General features: G+C 42.5%; 1 protein-coding gene across 2 annotated transcripts in view; it reads left to right on the plus strand.

Moving 5' to 3' along the window:
- The window catches only part of LOC110590951 (synuclein alpha interacting protein), a 163,279-nt gene that overhangs the window by 68,297 nt on the left and 74,711 nt on the right, over window positions 1–20,271 (plus strand). For both annotated transcript variants that reach the window (XM_021701821.1, XM_021701820.2), the window contains exon 2: window positions 19,173–19,276. In XM_021701821.1, coding sequence (XP_021557496.1) covers window positions 19,220–19,276 — 57 coding nt within the window. In that variant the 5' untranslated portion in view covers window positions 19,173–19,219. The remainder of the gene's footprint in view (window positions 1–19,172; window positions 19,277–20,271) is intronic.

Consider the following 20,271-nt stretch of genomic DNA (forward strand, 5'->3'; position numbering starts at 1 on the left):
GGTGTGTGCCCTTGGGGTTGCTGGGGTGGTGGCGTACCTCCCCATTTTACTCTGTGCTAGAAAATCAGAACACCGCAGTGCCAGAAATGATACAGACCCCTCGTCTCCTCACAGGATTTATGTGGATTGCCTCATTGACTTTGGAAACAGGCAGGTAGAGTTTTACTATGGGAAAATATTTTTAGTTCTGATTGATATTCTTCCTTTAGCCACCTTAGTCTTTGTCTGTTTCTGGATGTCTGTTCTCCTTTTGGAAAGAAAGAAAATGACATATGGCGACATCTGGATGGGAGATGATGATTCAGAAGTTGAAATCCTTAGAGGGGCCAAGTTCAGCATTTTATTAATGTGGCTGATCACTCCACTTTGGATTTCTCACTTTATCTTAGTCTATTTCTTAAAAGACTTGGCAGCCTGTGTCTTTTTTCCAGCCGTTCTCACAGCACTGTCTTCGGGCTTCTCGGCTCTGAGTCCTTTCCTGCTCATGTTGGTGAATTACAGAATGAAGTTCGTATCCTTCTGTGGTGCCAGAGAGGAAAAACCCACCCCTCAGCCTGCAAAGGTTGTTCTTTATCCCTACGCTTAATGGCAAAGACCTCGGTTTCTTTTTTTAATTAAGTTTTTACTTTAATTCCAGTATAGTAACATACAGCGTTCTATTAGTTTCAGGTGTACTATATCGTGATCCAACAGGTCCATACATCACCTGGTGCTCATCACAATAAGTGCGCTCCTTAATCCCCATCATCTATTTCACCCATCACCTCCCTCTGCAACCCCGCTCCCCTCTGGTAACCATCGGTTTGGATGGGAAACGGGCCCTGGCCCGGGAAGGTGCAGCTGAGGCTTCCCTAGCTCTCATCACTAGACAGTTTTTGCAAGGGGGCTCAAAGATCCCCTCCTCTCTGAAAACAGAGCTCTGGGGAAAATGGCAAGAAGATAACGTGAAGTGGCGCCTGGGTGGCTCAGTCATTAAGCGTCTGCCTTCGGCTCAGGTCATGATCCCAGGGTCCTGGGTTGGAGCCCCACATCGGGCTCCCTGCTCCGCGGGAAGCCTACTTCTCCCTCTCCCACTGCCCCTGCTTGTGTTCCCTCTCTCGCTGTGTCTCTCTCTGTCAAATAAATAAATAAAATCTTAAAAAAAAAAAAAAAAGATAACATGAGCACTAAGTTATTAAAAGCTGCAGGAAAACAGGTCATCACGACATTTGTCATTGGGGACAGTACCGAGATTTTGAATGTAGAAATTCCAAAGTGACTGAACAAGGGTCACAATCTGGAAATAAACTCCACGTAACAAATAATATATTAAGTATTTACTCTTTGCCAGGTGTTGTATTCGAAAACAGCCTATTGTTGAAACTGAGGGTAATAACTTCCTAGCTGAATTGCTAATAGTATTTGACGCCAATCTTGTGTTTTCATCTTATGTTTTTTCTTAACATGCTTTGCCCCACATTGAAAATCATTCGTTAAGTATGCAGTGTTCAGTTTTGCACTGTTAGTCATAGTACCTCAGCTAAGCGGGAAGCAGATTGCGTTCATTTTCCTTTCTCTAAGTGTCTTTAGTAAATTAGGGATAGATGAAAGCATTGGATCAAAGAATTAGTGCTTGCTTAATCATGCTCTGCGTGTATGCATAGATGTGCGAATATTTGGTTACTGAGCTATGCTTGTTTAATTACCTACATATCAAACTATACTCTTCTTCAGAAAAAGGAGTCGTTTATCTTATAGAGAGTTTATTTCCCCTTTTGGTTATTAAGTCAGTACATTTTAATTGGAGGAATTGATGAAATCTCCATAGTAATCTGATTTCTGGATTTGGATTCAATAAAAATAAGCACATTATAATAATTATAACCATAATTAGAAATACATGGCCAGTGGGGTGCCTGGGTCGTTCAGTTGGTTAAGTGTCTGCCTTCGGCTCAGATCGTGATCCCAGGGTCCTGGGATGGAGCCCCACCTTGGGCTCCCTGCTCAGCAGGAGGTCTGCTTCTCCCTCTCCCTCTACCCCTCCTTCCTGCTTAACTTCTCTCTCTCTCTCTCAAATAAATAAATAAAATCTTAAAAAAAAAATACATGGCCAGGATTTTATTATTCACAGTTAAGCCAGTATAGCTATTTGGACTGCTTCAGATTCAGTGAGTAATTATTTTAAATATCTTATAATGCGCACATGTTGTATAAGCGTTGGATTTTAAGCTAATTCTCATTAGATTCTTATATTTTTTCTTTCATTTTCCTTCTTTATTAGTAGACATGGGATTTATTATACTGTAGTTCTAGTGACTGGATATCCCTGTATTGAGATTCTTGCTCTAAAAAGGCTGCATCTAAAATTATAAACCTGGATCTCATTAACAGGAGAAACTTAGAACATCTTTGTTGCCATGAAGTACTATGGAGAAAAGAAATTTTAAAGTAACCAAGGCCTAAATTTTGTAGGGTTTTGTAGGCGGGCGTCTGTCCCTTATATAGCACCGGGAATTAAAACAGACACACACACAGAGAGAGACTTAAGGCCTTCTCGTTTTCTGGGTGGTCTTCATGGGAAACGCTTAGTGGAGTCCACAGAGGCAGTTTAATCAGAAGGGCACTAGGCATGGATCCTGTATAATGAAGTTAACATCTGTGGACACGGAGGATGTGGGGAAGAGGTCACCATCTTTTAATTAAGTGCAGATGTAGCCAGGGCTGGGATGAGCTATTGATCTTAGGTAGCCGCTCTCAAATGTGGTTCTGGGACCAGCAGATTCAGCATCACCTGGGAACTTGTGAGAAACGTAAATTCCCAGGCCTCTACCCAGGCCTATTGAATCAGAAACTCTTGGGGTTGGACCCAGCGATCTGCTTTAATAAGCTTTCTGGGGGATTCTCATGTGGGCTGAACTTTGAGAACACTGGTCTAAGGCTGCTTGGGAGTTTAATCTTTACAAATGCTGAGAAGTAGGAGAACACAGCCAAGATGGCCAACTCTTGATGGAGTCTTGAATGCTCTCCGTACATATTGCTGTTATGTCTACTTCTGTCTAAAAAGGAATCGAGATTGTCATCTGTGTTCCATACATTCTCAATAATAATTGCCAAGCAAATCCACTGTAGAAATCAAACAATCTTTGCAAAATCGGGAGTTAAAGCATGACCACTTCAGGTGCGCCAAAAATTTGGAACTTGGATTTGGATAGTTTCCTGTACATAACGGAGTAACGGATCCAGTTCCAAAATTATTCCATAGTTCCTTTCCAGAAGCCAGTGCAAGATGTGACTGGCTAAGGTCCAGGCTCAACTTCCCAGTGCTAGAAATGTTTCCTTTTTCTTCCCAGATATTTTCTTTTTGTTTGGGCCTCATTAGGTCATAGTTTTGTCCTTGTAGAATTGATAAGTTTTCATCTACAACAGAGAGTAAATCATATTCTCACTGAATGAACAACATCCCAGTTCTCTTTTAAAAATTATTTTCTCTTTAACTCTCTTGCTCTCTCTCAACCTCCATATTTCCTTCACATTCCTTGTGGGATCAGGGGGCAGATAAGACAGGATTAGGAAGGTTCGACAGAGATTGTCATGGCAACACTGAAGAGAGGGGTCCGGATGGGTCAAGACTGTCCTGGTTCGGTTTTAGGCATGTTCCCACTGCCATCTCAGACCACACAGAATCTTTGCGTTAGGAGGCCATCTCTTCCTCCTTGCAAATGCAGGAGTCCCATCTTTCGCCCTCGAAGGATCCCTCCAAACCTCTAGATGAGCAATTTCTTGCTGGCATGGTTGTGATCTCATAAAGCAACCTGTTTCACTTAAGCCCACTCCAGTTGTCATTAGCAGGAAGTCTGCTGAGATTGGTGTACCCGAAACTTCCTCTAAGATCGACCCTTGGAGTCGAATCTTGCCTTTATGTGGTGGCTCTTTATGGTCATAGAGGGAGAGGAGATTCTCTTCTCTACATTAGATGTTTCCTTAGCTGTGCCACACGAGACAGCTTTCCAAACACCAACTGTCCTGACTTCCTTACTCTTCCTTGGTACATAACAGTTTGCCCCTGACCTTCATAAGAAGTGACATCCAGAACCAAACACAGTATACTATTTTTGTGTTTAGGGGCGTGTCTCTATTTTTTTCTATTATACATTCTTTTGTCTTGTGAAGCTCCTGTAAGTATGGATTCTTTCCTTCCTCTTTCCAAAAAGAATTTTGAATAATAAATTTATTTTTTTATTTTTAAAGATTTTATTTATTTATTTGACAATGAGAGACACAGTGAGAGAGGGAACACAGCAGGGGGGAGTGGGAGAGGGAGAAGCAGGCTTCCCACTGAGCAGGGAGCCCGATGCGGGGCTCGATCCCAGGATCCTGGGACCATGACCTGAGCCGAAGGCAGACGCTTAACGACTGAACCACCCAGGGGCCCAATAAATTTATCTTAAATCTCTCTTTCTCTCTCTCTCTCTCACACACACACACAAATTTAAAAGTACCTCTTCCTCTAGGCTTAACTATTAAGGTCTTTTCAAGCTCTAAAGTCCTAGTATGAGTTGGTTCATGGTCAGCATTTAGATTTTAGAAATAAAAAGAATGCAAGAATTTTAAACTATAAGCAAGAGCTCAAAACTACCAAAAGACCAACCTTTGTAGGGGTTTGTCAGAGCAATTTTGATCTCCAGAATGAGGTTTCCAGCCCAGGGCTGTCTTACTTGCCTTTTTAATAAAACATAGGAAAGATTGTCATCAACATTTTCTTTGAAGATGAAGTCAAAGTATTATAAACCAACTGGCTATGGAACATGATGTTTTATGGAACAGTTCAGGGACCTCTCTGGGTAAGAGATGTTAAGGTGCACAAAGATCCATATACTTTTCTCTCATGATGATGATCATGCCTACCGTTTTTTACAGTTTGTAAGAACCCAAAGCGATACAATTAAGGACCAAGGATGTCTATGGAATGACCCAGATGGCTCAAAGATATGCTCATGTTTCAGAGCAATCTGAAGGGCAAACCGGTAGAGTCCCAGAATTAGTGGGAAGTGGCTTGTCTGAGCTGCTTATCTCCTACTTAGTTGTACTTAATTTGGGCCAAAACATTCCTGTGTTTTCCCATCTGTGAAATAGAAAGGAAATGACTGCAAATCGTGATACACACACTCTACCTCCTCACAGAGTTGTAATAAAGTCAGATAAAAAAATTAAGTGACTTGAAAAAATCAAATGGCAAAGCATTACTCTGACCCCTGCAGTTTGGGCAAGCTGGAATAAGGGATAAAAGCAAACGTAACATCAAAAGCCCTGGCTGTGTGTCTCTGAGGCAATTGCAGAACCTCTCTGAGCCTCAATTTCCTTATCTCCACCAAAGAAATTTTGAAGAAATTATGAAGGCTTTCAGAGCCTTTGTGGAACATAAATGGGAGACTGTATGTAAAAACACCTAGACCCTGGGTATAAAGTTTGTTCCAGATCGGCACCAGACCCAGACCCCAGTACAGAGCTTTGCTTCACCACTGTTTCTGTGGGCAGTCACACAGGAAGAACAACACCCCCTCCCTGGGAGCTGCAGCAGGGTCAATATGTTGTCTCTTGTTTGATAGCAAACATTTACTTGTATTTTCTCCAAACAAGCTGGAAACTGTGATATTCCAAGAAAATGTGCTTTGTTTACACTCTGGCTTTGGAAATAATCCCCTGACCACCCCAGCTTACCACCCTGGCCTTCACCCTTCAAGACTCCTTCTTTGGAGCAAAAACAGCGGTAGGTATGAAATCAATGTTATCCATCTTTCTGGAAGTTCTGCTTGAGCATTCTCAGCCTTTGCCCATGCTGTCACCACTGCCTGGGACACCTCCCCTGGCCCTCCAGCTCCCCTCACCACTCACACCCTTGTCCCTCAGTGTTCAGCTTAGACCTCACCCCGTCCCAGGAAGATTGTCTCATCTCCAAGTTCTAGGTTGGGTGTCTCAGGCTCCTGTGGGTTCATTTCTCTTAGCAAGGACCACATTTTATTGTAATGGCTTGTTTTCTTATCTCTGTCCCTTTGTACTCTATGTCCCATGCCAGTGTGGAGAATGTACACGCAAGGATAGTCCATACATGGAGAAGGGGATGAAATCTCCAGAAGTCGTGCTTTCCCCCTTACCCCTTGTGTATACTTCTTGGCTCTCCTTCAGTTACCTCTTTCCAGTAGAAATGTCTTGTCTCTATCACTTTTCTGCTTCAGGACTAGGCATTTAGTGACTGCCATGCTTCTGGCCCCTGTTGAATCAAAGAGTAAAAGAAACCGAATCCAACATTTGGAATGAGCTGCTTCCTTGCCAGCCAAGCTACTGAGCCAACTGGGGACGACATTTCATATATTTCACTTTTTTCCACCCATGCCTTCCAGTACTTAGTTGGTGATTTTTTTTTTTTTTTTTTTGGAGCTCTTGTTATATTAAAGGCAGTAAGTCCTGTATCTATGTGCAAGCTTGCAAACTGAAAATGTATCCCAGTACAGATTTGGCTCTTTGTGTGTGTGTGTGTGTGCACACGTGTGCGTGTGCGTGCATGAGCATGCACACAGGGGTGTAGGATGCTATGTTTTCCCAAGTACTGGTGAATTAAAGAGCAAAGAAAGAAGCTGTAATGCAAATCAGTTGAGGTTACCTCATCACCGAAAGTACTCTGCTCATTTATTTTGACAAGCCCAACTTAGGTTTAATTACCAGGCCTTCGTAGGCAACTGGTAAATGGAGCAATAGTGACTTTGGCAGGAAAGGAGAGATGTGTGTAACATGAGCCTTCAGAGTGAGTCCATGCTGACTCCTTGTAAAAGGGAGTGAGGCAATTCGTTTTGAGAAAAATTTCAGTAGAGCAATTTAGGTAATGTGTGACTGTAGTCACAAATCCGTGAGCCTTTTATGAGCCAAGCATGCCAGAATGTGTACATTAAGTGAGTGGAGCTTCTCACAGAAATTTTGTTGGCCATTTCAAGCTTTTTCCACTTGATGATGCCATTAGCCAACAGATTTTTGGAAGTCTTCATTTGGAATGACCTTTAGAGTCAATTTTTAAGTTGCAACAAAAACATCAGAAATATCACCTGAAGATCAGCATAATACTAGAGTGGGGGAAGGCTATTTTTTTTTTTAAATTGCTTGCTTCCTTTTTATTATCCAGCTGGACTCTTCGTTATTTTGAGCTCTTTCCCCAGACTGAATTTTCCCTCGAAGGAAGCAGTTGTGCAATCACTGAAGTCCCTTATGAGAAGGTGACATGGTGTTGATAGACCCATTAGGGCCATGAGCCCCTTCTGTACACTTTAATAGGCACTGGAGGGACTTCTGTTTTTGGCAGTTTATCAAAACTCCACGAGAGTAGGAAAAAATCCTACAGACTTTGTGTACAGTTGGTGCTCATTATGTTGTCCTTTATCTCCTCTAGTTGAGCATGCGCTCGGAGCTTGGATGGAGTTCTCCCAATACCTCGGGCACACCAAAAGAAGGGGAGACTATGTCACCAACAGCTTCTAGACAGCATATAGGTCCCAGCCACCTAGCCCTGTGTCCCCACACTCTAATATTTTCCTTCCTATAAATTTTCCTACTGAAATTGGTAGCACTTAACCATTAGAAAATATTTTCTTTACCTTTCTCTACTTTCCCACTAGCTTCCATCTTCATCTCTCCCCACCCTTAAAAAAAAATTAAACACAGAATATACCTGCCTAAGTGAATAACAAATGAAAAGTTGCTAACCTCCATGAAGAAAAAGGAAAAGCTCAGCTGAGCTCGAAATGAAATGATTTCAGTTAGTCAACAGTATCTAAGGTAGACAGATCTTGTAAGAGGTATATTGGGGTGAAGGGGGACAGTAATACAAAAGAAAGTACTTGGGACCTCAGAGAACCTGGGACAAGTGACTATAGCTTGTAGGGTCAGGGCTGATGGGGACGGGGTACAGTACAAATTTATAAATGATTGGGTTTTGAGATCTCAAAGGGGCCCAAGGCCAACTATGAAACCTAGCAATAAAAATCTCATATAAAGGTATTTTTCACCGACATGTGAACCCGCTCTTGTCGGCCCTGTGTAAGGTTAGCCCTCTTGAGTCCAAGCTGCTAGTCTGGCCAGATGGCGGGTAGCCTTGGTTTTCTTCTGGGCTTGCACTTGACACAGCTTGTGCCCTTCCCTCTGGTCGCAACAGCAAAGTGGCACCACATCAATCTACAGCAGCAAACACAACAAAGCAAGAACCTTCCTTCCTCCAGTTGTACAGTGAAGGAAACCTAATCCCCACCTTGCGACATTTGATGATGTGTGTGAAGGTTTTCTTTTTCTAGTCCTAGGAGAGAAAATGGAGGCTTTGTGAAAGTACAAATTATAACAAGCTGGTAATTTATGTGTAAGAAATTTTTTTGTTGCTGTTGTGGCATGAGAATTTAAAACAATCTTAGAATACAAATTTGATCTTGGAATACAAATGAAGTAAACAGTGTTTGGCAGGAGGCACCTGTACCAAAAAGGGGGTGGGGGGGTGATGGGACTTATTGTTTAATGCTGAATTCCTTTAACGGATCAAACACTCGCATGCGCCCAGGGCCAGGCAGGGCTTCTCAGGGAGGGGAGCCGAAGAAGGGGAGCTGGTGAACTGGGGAGCACGTGCCTGTCCATGAGGCAGCTTAGCTCCAGCCAATTGTTGTCATGGGGAATGTGGATCTGTGTTGGCCAGAGCCTCAGATATTTTAAAAGCAATGCCAGAAATCCAGAATTTTATGTGAAATCACCCAAGGTCTACAAATTGGCAACTCACTCCGGTTTTCAAAAAACACTGCTAGGGCCAGACACATCACATCTGTGGGCCAGACTCCGCTCTTGGGCCTCCGGTGTGTGCCCTCTGTAGCTGTGTATTCCCTTAGAGCGTGTGGTCAGGAAAGAGGACCCGCTGGTTTCCATTGTGGGCTGGCATGGGGGCTGCAGGATGGTGCCACTGGAGCAGGCCGAGAAAACCACCGGCAGCCTGGCTCAGTTTCCTTATCATGTTGGATGATTTTCAGCCGCTGCTCCCAGGTGACCTCATCCCTTCCCCCATTCCTCGGGAGGGAGTGCCCACCCATGCCAGGTGCCCCATGCAAGGGCAGATGCGGAGGCAATGTAATGACCCCTGGGACAGCTGTGGTCTCACTCTCTACTGAAAAGGAGCAATGAATATCGGGAATGTGGCCGGGTTAGTGAACCATGGGGATTTCTGCACTTTATAACTGAGGAGGTAACACTTCTAAAGTGGCACCTTGAAAGAGGGAAGCCCTGAAACCAGACAAGAGGAATTGGGTGGTAGAGAGAATAAGGCATCTTAAGGAGATGGACACATGTGGAAGCCTGGACTCCTTGGGCCCCTTCATCTGAGGCTGGACCACCCAGCCCACTGAGATAAATATGGGCAGTGGCCCAGCTCTTCCCGTCATGAGCTGTAACTGTTTTAACTTTTGTGTTCTGGCCTATGGAATAAAGAATCTCACTACCATCTCCAAGTCTAACCATGAAGATCATCTGCTTCAATGTCATGCTTTATATTATTCACTGGCTATGTCCCGTTAGAATAGCTGAACTAGAGTGGATATTGCTGAATGTATTATCAGAACACCTCAAACAGGGGCTCGATGAGTACTTGTGAATTTGCTTCATTAAGACGTGTCCATGTGTATTTTATATTTAGTCTGTATGTCCTTATATTTAAAGATGCGCTCGATCCCCAGTCTTGAAACATGTTTTCCTGATTCATCTCTTCACGAATCCATGCTTCTGGTGATATTGTTTTTGTCTGCACCCCATCCTGACACCCACTATCATCTTGTGTTCACCAAGACCACGGGAATAGAGTCTGTAGGTGAACAATTCAACCTGGAGTACAGATGTAGTGAAAAGAAACTAGATTCGAAGAAAGTCTGTCAGCTGACGAGCTAGAATCCAAATAGTCTGGATTGTCTCACAATCCACCAGAATGGAAGAGAAAGTCATTTTGTGTAATTTGCAAGTATGAGTGTGCATTATTTTCCTCTGAAAATCTTTGTGAGGATTAGAGGAAAAGTGACATATTTTTGTACCAAGCAATTTGCTTAAGAACCTCTTTTTAGATTTCTGTAAATAATAAAATTTCTAGATCTATTTATATATATAGAGAAAATATATAACAAATATAATAATAGATATATAAATATATAACATATATCAATATTTATTATTATTTATTGGCATGATTAATATAATTATTGTATAATTATTAATATGGTAATCATTAATTTTATATGTAATATGTAACCTTGATATATAATATTATATATATATAACAAATAACAAATTGATTTTCTCTTCATTTTAAACCTTAATGTGATTTCAGAAGAAATCACTTTTTTTTTTTTTTTTTTTTTTTTAGAGAGGGAGAGAGGGGAGGAAGGGGCAGAAAAAGAATCTTAAGCAGTCTCCAAGCCCAGTGTGGAGTCCGACACAGGGCTTGATCTCACAACCCTGAGATCATGACCTGAGCCAAAATCAGGAGTCAGACACTCAACTGACTGAGCCACTCAGGCGCCCCCAGAAGAACTTTTAATATTTATTCTAAATGGATAATCTCATTTGAACATGGTAGTAGCCTCCCAATCCTTTCTTGGATCAACCCTGTATGCACTATAATTAAAAATATATAAAAATGGTATATGCATGTGGGATGAGAAGAAGAAACACTGGAAATTAAATCAACTGATGGTTTTGAGGTATGTGTGGCAAGTGTTTTTTTTTTCCCATTTATTGTAATTAAGCAATTTGTGTAGCTTAAAAAAAGAAACGATCTCAAAATGGGAAAGCAATGCCTCCAGAGTAAGAGTTTCCTTTTCAAAAAGAGTCATTTTTACACTCTTGAGCTTATATTACTTAAACCCCTTTTCCTCATTAATTATACCCATTTTCATCAGCCTAGACTTATTTTCACTTCCCAATAATGTATTCCTTAGTCTCCTTATTTCTTGGCCTCATCAAGATACCCCCTTGATTAGAGAACCGAAAGAGGAGAGAATACATTATTTCGGAGGCTCAAGTCTGAATACATAGGACAGTTTCTATAATAAGAAAGCCAAGTTCCAGGAAAGAGGATCTTGTTTGCTCTTGAAGTCGGTTCTGCGGGAGACGCTATGCGCTCAGGCACTGCCCGGAGATCTATATTTCTGTTCTTTTTTTTTTTTAATTTTTTTTTTAATTTTTTTATTCTTATGTTAATCCCCATACATTACATCATTAGTTTTAGATGAAGTGTTCCATGATTCATTGTTTGTGCATAACACCCAGTGCTCCATGCAGAATGTGCCCTCCTCAATACCCACCACCAGGCTAACCCATCCTCCCACCCCCCTCCCCTCTAGAACCCTGTTTGTTTTTCAGAGTCCATCGTCTCTCATGGTTCGTCTACCCCTCCGATTTCCCCCGCTTCATTCTTCCCCTCCTGCTACCTTCTTCTTCTTCTTTTTTTTTTCCTTAACATATATTGCATTATTTGTTTCAGAGGTACAGATCTGAGATTCAACAGTCTTGCACAATTCACAGCGCTTACCAGAGCACATACCCTCCCCAGTGTCTATCACCCAGTCAACCCATCCCTCCCACCCCACCCCCCACTCCAGCAACCCTCAGTTTGTTTCCTGCAATTAAGAATTCCTCATATCAGTGAGATAATATGATACATGTCTTTCTCTGTTTGACTTATTTCACTCAACATAATACCCTCCAGTTCCATCCACGTCGTTGCAAATGGCAAGATCTCATTCCTTTTGATGGCTGCATAATATTCCATTGTATATATATACCACCTCTTCTTTATCCATTCATCTGTCGATGGACATCTTGGCTCTTTCCACAGTTTGGCTATTGTGGACATTGCTGCTATAAACATCGGGGTGCACGTACCCCTTCGGATCCCTACTTTTGTATCTTTGGGGTAAATACCCAGTAGTGCAATTGCTGGATCATATGGTAGCTCTATTTTCAACTTTTTGAGGAACCTCCATACAGTTTTCCAGAGTGGCTGCACCAGCTTGCATCCCCACCAACAGTGTAGGAGGGTTCCCCTTTCTCCACATCCCTGCCAACATCTGTCGTTTCCTGACTTGTTAATTTTAGCCATTCTGACTGGTGTGAGGTGGTATCTCATTGAGGTTTTGATTTGGATTTCCCTGATGCCGAGCGATATTGAGCACTTTTTCATGTGTCTGTTGGCCATTTGGATGTCTTCTTTGGAAAAATGTCTGTTCATGTCTTCTGCCCATTTCTTGATTGGATTCTTTGTTCTTTGGGTGTTGAGTTTGATGAGTTCTTTATAGATTTTGGATACTAGCCCTTTATCTGATATGTCATTTGCAAATATCTTCTCCCATTCTGTCGGTTGTCTTTTGGTTTTGTTGACTGTTTCCTTTGCTTTGCAAAAGCTTTTTATCTTGATGAAGTCCCAATAGTTCATTTTGGCCCTTGCTTCCCTTGCCTTTGGCGATGTTTCTAGGAAGAAGTTGCTTCGGCTGAGGTTGAAGAGGTTGCTGCCCGTGTTCTCCTTTAGGATTTTGATGGACTCCTGTCTCACATTGAGGTCTTTCAACCATTTGGAGTCTATTTTTGTGTGTGGTGTAAGGAAATGGTCCAGTTTCATTCTTCTGCATGTGGCTGTCCAATTTTCCCAACACCATTTGTTGAAGAGACTGTCTTTATTCCATTGGACATTCTTTCCTGCTTTGTCAAAGATGAGTTGACCATAGAGTTGAGGGTCCATTTCTGGGCTCTCTATTCTGTTCCATTGATCTATGTGTCTGTTTTTGTGCCAGTACCATGCTGTCTTGATGATGACAGCTTTGTAATAGAGCTGGAAGTCCGGAATTGTGATGCCGCCAGCTTTGCTTTTCTTTTTCAACATTCCTCTGGCTATGCGGGGTCTTTTCTGGTTCCATACAAATTTTAGGATGATTTGTTCCATTTCTTTGAAAAAAGTGGATGGTATTTTGATGGGGATTGCATTGAATGTGTAGATTGCTCTAGGTAGCATTGACATCTTCACAATATTTGTTCTTCCAATCCATGAGCATGGAACGTTTTTCCATTTCTTTGTGTCTTCCTCAATTTCTTTCATGAGTATTTTATAGTTTTCTGAGTACAGATCCTTTGTCTCTTTGGTTAGATTTATTCCTAGGTATCTTATGGTTTGGGGTGCAATTGTAAATGGGATCGACTCCTTAATTTCTCTTTCTTCTGTCTTGTTGTTGGTGTATAGGAATGCCACTGACTTCTGTGCATTGATTTTATATCCTGCCACTTTACTGAATTCCTGTATGAGTTCTAGCAGTTTTGGGGTGGAGTCTTTGGGGTTTTCCACATAAAGTATCATATCATCTGCAAAGAGTGAGAGTTTGACTTCTTCTTTGCCAATTTGGATGCCTTTGATTTCTTTTTGTTGTCTGATTGCTGTGGCTAGGACTTCCAATACTATGTTGAATAGCAGTGGTGATAGTAGACATCCCTGCCGCGTTCCTGACCTTAGGGGGAAAGCTCTCAGTTTTTCCCCATTGAGAATGATATTTGCTGTAGGTTTTTCATAGATGGCTTTTATGATATTGAGGTATGTACCCTCTATTCCTATACTCTGAAGAGTTTTGATCAAGAAAGGATGCTGTACTTTGTCAAAAGCTTTTTCTGCATCTATTGAGAGGATCATATGATTCTTGTTCTTTCTTTTGTTAATGTATTGTATCACATTGATTGATTTGCGGATGTTGAACCAACCTTGCAGCCCAGGGATAAATCCCACTTGGTCATGGTGAATAATCCTTTTAATGTACTGTTGGATCCTATTGGCTAGTATTTTGGTGAGAATTTTTGCATCCATGTTCATCAGGGATATTGGTCTGTAATTCTCCTTTTTGATGGGGTCTTTGTCTGGTTTTGGGATCAAGGTAATGCTGGCCTCATAAAATGAGTTTGGAAGTTTTCCTTTCATTTCTATTTTTTGGAACAGTTTCAGAAGAATAGGTATTAATTCTTCTTTAAATGTTTGGTAGAATTCCCCTGGGAAGCTATCTGGCCCTGGGCTTTTGTTTTTTGGGAGATTTTTGATGACTGCTTCAATTTCCTTAGTGGTTATAGGTCTGTTCAGGTTTTCTATTTCATCCTGGTTCAGTTTTGGTAGTTGATACATCTCTAGGAATGCATCCATTTCTTCCAGGTTATCGAATTTGCTGGCATAGAGTTGCTCATAATATGTTCTTATAATTGTTTGTATTTCTTTGGTGTTGGTTGTGATCTCTCCTCTTTCATTCATGATTTTGTTGATTTGGGTCATTTCTCTTCTCTTTTTGATAAGTCTGGCCAGGGGTTTATCAATCTTGTTAATTCTTTCAAAGAACAAGCTCCTAGTTTCGTTGATCTGTTCTACTGTTCTTTTAGTTTCTATTTCATTGATTTCTGCTCTGATCTTTATGATTTCTCTTCTCCTGCTGGGTTTAGGCTTTATTTGCTGTTCTTTCTCCAGCTCCTTTAGGTGTAGGGTTAGGTTGTGTACTTGAGACCTTTCTTGTTTCTTGAGAAAGGCTTGGATTGCTATATACTTTCCTCTTAGGACTGCCTTTGCTGCATCCCAAAGATTTTGAATAGTTGTGTTTTCATTTTCATTGGTTTCCATGTATTTTTTTAATTCTTCTTTAATTTCCTGGTTGACCCATTCATTCTTCAGTAGGATGCTCTTTAGCCTCCATGTATTTGAGTTCTTTCCGACTTTCCTCTTGTGATTGAGTTCTAGTTTCAAAGCATTGTGGTCTGAAAATAGGCAGGGAATGATTCCAAACTTTTGGTACCAGTTGAGACCTGATTTATGACCTAGGATGTGATCTATTCTGGAGAATGTTCCATGGGCACTAGAGAAGAATGTGTATTCCATTGCTTTGGGGTGGAATGTTCTGAATATGTCTGTAAAGTCCATTTGGGCCAGTGCGTCATTTAAAGTCTTTATTTCCTTGTTGATCTTTTGCTTAGACGATCTGTCCATTTCAGTGGGGGGGGTGTTAAAGTCCCCCACTATTATTGTATTGTTGTCGATGTGTTTCTTTGCTTTTGTTATTAATTGCCTTATATAATTGGCTGCTCCCATGTTAGGGGCATAGATATTTACAATTGTTAGATCTTCTTGTTGGATAGATCCTTTAAGTATGATATAGTGTCCTTCCTCATCTCTTATTACAGTCTTTGGTTTAAAATCTAATTTGTCTGATATAAGGATTGCCACCCCAGCTTTCTTTTGGTGTCCATTAGCATGGTAAATGGTTTTCCACCCCCTCACTTTCAATCTGGGGGTGTCTTTGGGTCTAAAATGAGTCTCTTGCAGACAGCATATCGATGGGTCTTGTTTTTTAATCCAGTCTGATAGCCTGTGTCTTTTGATTGGGGCATTTAGCCCATTTACATTCAGGGTAACTATTGAAAGATAGGAATTTAGTGCCATTGTATTGCCTGTAAGGTGACTGTTACCGTATATTGTCTGTGTTCCTTTCTGGTCTATATTGCTTTTAGGCTCTCTCTTTGCTTAGAGGACCCCTTTCAAGATTTCCTGTAGGGCTGGTTTTGTGTTTGCAAATTCCTTTAGTTTTTGTTTGTCCTGGAAGCTTTTTATCTCTCCTTCAATTTTCAATGACAGCCTAGCTGGATAGAGTATTCTTGGCTGCATATTTTTCTCATTTAGTGCTCTGAATATATCCTGCCAGTCCTTTCTGGCCTGCCAGGTCTCTGTGGATAGGTCTGTTGCCAATCTAATGTTTCTACCCTTGTAGGTTACATATCTCTTCTCCCGAGCTGCTTTGAGGATTTTCTCTTTGTCTATGAGACTCGTAAGTTTTACTATTAGATGTCGGGGTGTTGACCTATTTTTATTGATTTTGAGAGGGGTTCTCTGTGCTTCCTGGATTTTCATGCCTGTTTCCTTCCCCAAATTAGGGAAGTTCTCTGCTATAATTTGCTCCATTATACCTTCTGCCCCCCTCTCTCTTTCTTCTTCTTCTGGGATCCCAATTATTCTAATGTTGTTTCGTCTTACGGTATCGCTTATCTCTCATAAATGAGGCAGTAGAGAGAATCAGTAATATAGAAGATGAAATGATGGAAAATAAAGAAACTGAGAAAAAGAGAGATAAACAACTACTGGATCACGAGGGCAGAATTCGAGAGATAAGCGATTTATTTTCCATCATTTCATCTTCTATATTACTGATTCTCTCTTCTGCCTCATTTATTCTAGCAGTTAGCACTCCCATATTTTATTGCACCTCATTAATAGCCTTTTTGATTTCTAATTTGTTGGATTTTAGTTCTTTTACTTCTCCAGAAAGGGTTTCTCTAATAACTTCCATATTTTTTTCAAGCCCAGCTAGTATCTTTAAAGTGATGATTCTGAACTCTAGATCTGACATCGTACTAATGTCCGTATTGAGTAGGTCCCTGGCAGTCGGTAGTACCTCTTGTTCTTTTTGTTGAGGTGATTTTTTCCATCTTGTCATTTTGTGCAGAGGAGAATAGATTAATGAGAGAACAAAATGCTAGCAGAGTAACAATGTCCCCAGAAAATATACTCTAAACAAATCAGAAAAGACTTGAAGCAGTGGGAAAAGAAAGGGAAAGAGAGAAAAAAGAAAAAGAAAAAAAAGAAAAAGATAAAGATAAAAACAAAAACAAACAAAACAAAACAATAACAACAACAAAAAAACCAGAATGTGATCAAATATGATCAGGCTGGTATATAGATCAGTGCCACACACTAGATTTGGGGTGTATTTTGGTCTTTTAGAAGAAAGTGCCTCCCAAAATTTTAAAGAAAGAAAAACTTATATATCTACAAAAATAAGGGTTGATATGATGAAGGGATGGAATATGACTGTAAAGATGGAAATTATAAAAAATTTTATAAAAGGAATTGATAAGAAGTTGTTTGAAAAAAGAAAGAAGAGGATTTAAAAAAAGAAAAAAAAAGGGAGAGGATGTGATCAGGCAGGGGAATAGAAAACACCATATACTAGAGATTTAGGGTATATTTTAATCTGTTAGAAGAAACTATCGCAAAATTTTAAAGAGAGAACAACTTATATATATAAGCCAAAAATACGGGTAACTACTATGAAGGGATAGAATATGACTCTAAAAATGAAAAATAAAAATGTTTTTTTTTTTAAAAAAGGGATTGATAAGATGTTGGTTGAAAAAGGGAAAAAGAAAAATTCAAAAAGAAAAAAAAAGAAAAAAAGACAGTTAAAAAAAAAATTAACTTTGAAAGACTAAAGAACCATGGTAAAAAAGCCATGAATTCTATGTGCAGTAGTCCCCTAGAGCTGGAGTTCTGCCGTTCTCATTGATCGGTAAACTTGGTCTTGGCTGGCTGTTCTCGCTGATCTTCTGGGGAGGGGCCTGTTGCCGTGGTTTCCAAATGTCTTTTCCGGAGGCAGAAGTGCCCCGCCCTTGCCCCCTCCCGGCTAAGTAATCTGCTCAGGTTTGCACTCCGGGGCTTTTGTTCCCTGCGAGCTTTCCGTACAGCTTTGGAGGCGGAGAGTGAAAATGGCGGCCTCCCAATCTCCGCCGCGGAGGAGCCGAGAACTCGGGGCCCCGCTTCTCAGTGAGTCCCCAGAGAAAAGCCGTCAGTCACTCCCGTCTCCGCGGTCTCCAGCCGCACTCCGTGCTCACCCGGCCTGTGACCGCGCGTTTCTATCTCTGGCACCCGACCTCGGGTGGAGTCTCCAAACCCAGCAGATCCCTGCAGTTCACTCCCCGCCGCTCCTCCCGGGGGAGGAAGGTGAGTCTCCCCGGATCTGCCGCTTGTTGGGTCCCTGCTGGAGGAGCAGGGGCCCGACTGTGCCGCGGATCATGGTTTATGGCAACCCCGAGCTGAGAGCCCGCGCCTGGGCTCCGCCTCTGCAGCCGGCTTCCCCGCTCCGATACCTGGGGGCTCTGCCGGACTCAGGCACCCCCGGTCTTTCTGTGACCCGTGGGTCCTGAGACCACACTGTCCCGGAGGGTTCCACCCCCCGCTTAGCCACCAGAGTGACGTCCCTCGGCGGAGCAGACTTTTAAAAGTTCCGATTTTGTGCTCCGCGGCTCTATCACTTGCCAGAAGCGGCTGCCGTTGGCCCCTCCCCCGCCATCTATCCTTCCAAATATCACCTCGGATTCACTTCTCCGCACGTCCTACCTTCCAGAAAGTGGTCGCTTTTCTGATGAGAGAGTTGTTGCTCTTCTTTTCTTCGATCTCCTGTTGAGTTTGTAGGTGTTCAGAATGGTTTGATCCCTATCCAGCTGAATTCCTGAGAGGAGACGAAATCCAGGTCTCCTACTCCTCCGCCATCTTGCTCCGCCCTATATTTCTGTTCTTGACATCTGTAGGTACCACTGCCGCCGCCGATGGTGATGATGATAAGTGATGGGAAAGCGAACTGGGAGGTGATGTATCTTCCTTGACAGATTTAAAGGATTGCCACGGGCAGCCCCGAGGCAAGTGCTGACTGAGGACATTCTGGCGCCTGCGTCAGGTCACTGTGGCACCGTCAGGCAAAGCTGTGAGAAGCCCGAGCCAGACGGAAACCCTGTGGTTTACATCTATGCCTGGATCCTGTTTTGGGGGGAGGGTGAACTGGACATTGTCCTCCAACGTCTGAAGTAGCCATTACTGTTGGTTAGTTGGTCTCTGTCTTGTAGTTGGGTTATTTCCATGGGGAGCCAGGATTTACTGCTCCAAGCGTGGCTTCCAGGGATATGCCTGCCGGAAACAGTGGAATATGGTGAATACCCTAAGATTTTGAGGCTTACTCCCCATCCCCAAAGCCCTGCTTTCCCCCAGGGTGTGGTAAGTGCAAGGTGTGGGCTGGGTCAGTCCTAATATTAGTCCCTGGGGAAGCGGCTGACCTGAGTTACTGTCCTGGCAATAAAATAAGCAAACAGATGAAGCAAAGCAAAGGAATTTGGGTGCTCCCTGGAGAGCCTGAGGAGCTGAAAAGCCAGGCTGGGCCATCAAAAAGCGAACATGTGCTCCAAGGTAGCACTAGCACCCAATTACCCTGCTCGTTTTTGTTTGTTTAAATATAGATGGGAGTTTGGGTTATAAAACAGCTAACCCTTTTGCTTTTCTTTTTTGCCTCTGTCTTTTCCAGGGCTTTTATAAGTATTTGACTTTACTCAAAATGTGCAAAGAGGAATAATGGAAGCGCCCGAATACCTTGATTTGGATGAGATTGACTTCAGTGATGATATATCCGTAAGTAGCCCTTCTTGCAAGCAACACTTCAGGGGATTCTGCCTTCGCCTCCATGGGCCGCTTTATTGTAATCTGTATATCCTAAACTCTCCCAGTCACATTGAGCAGTTGACAGCAGAAATCCCATGTGGCAGACAAAGTGGGGTTTTGGGGTCTCCTGGACCAAGAAGTGAATCTCACTTGATGGTGTGTGTGGTGGGGGAGGGGTTTGGCCTCACTGAGCCTCCCCTTCTTAATCTGTTTCCTTGTTGTCAAAATCATTCACTGAGTGAATGTATAAGGTGCCTGTGTATAGCACACGATTAACCCTATCAGGGATAATTCCCTTTATGTGACCGGCTTCGCCACAGCCAGCATTCTCTGGCGTTCACAAGGACACGGATGGCCAAGTTATTAACTGATGAACAATAAGAGGAATCCTCCCAGTCCCTGTGGGGTCAAAGCACAGGTTGGATGCTCTGGGGGAATACTGAGAACGAGTCATGCGTTGATAAGGACTGGACCAGCTGCCCTCTGAGGGCCCTACTTAATCCTGTAAAGCTGTGGGGTGATGAGCAGCTTCGTTCCCACAACAGCCGCCAACTTCCTGCTGCCTCCCGCTTCCCTCACGGTGGCTCTGATGGGTCATCCGTACGTAGCCTGCATAGAGCTGATTGTGACGTACCCCGGGCCACACGATCAGTTCTGCCACAGAGCCAGCCGGCAGCCATGTTGGCTCCTCAGCCCCCCGCCAAACTGAGCTCTCGGAGTATGTGAAGAGGAGGTTGCTGTTTCTGAGCTAGCCGTCTAACTTTTCTTCCCAGCACCTCTCGGGTCACAGCTTCCCACCCTATTTTCATCACTCTCTCAGGGCATGTAGCTTTGGGTCACTGCTAGAAATGGTCTCAAAAAGATAAGCTCTTTTCACACACCTCTGGCAAGGGAGTTACTTCTCTACTTCGCCATTCACTTTGAAGTAAAATTTGCCTACGGTATACCAACACTGGATTACTAGG

Source organism: Neomonachus schauinslandi, chromosome 7 (assembly GCF_002201575.2).
Source record: "Neomonachus schauinslandi chromosome 7, ASM220157v2, whole genome shotgun sequence".
Lineage (NCBI taxonomy): Eukaryota > Metazoa > Chordata > Mammalia > Carnivora > Phocidae > Neomonachus > Neomonachus schauinslandi.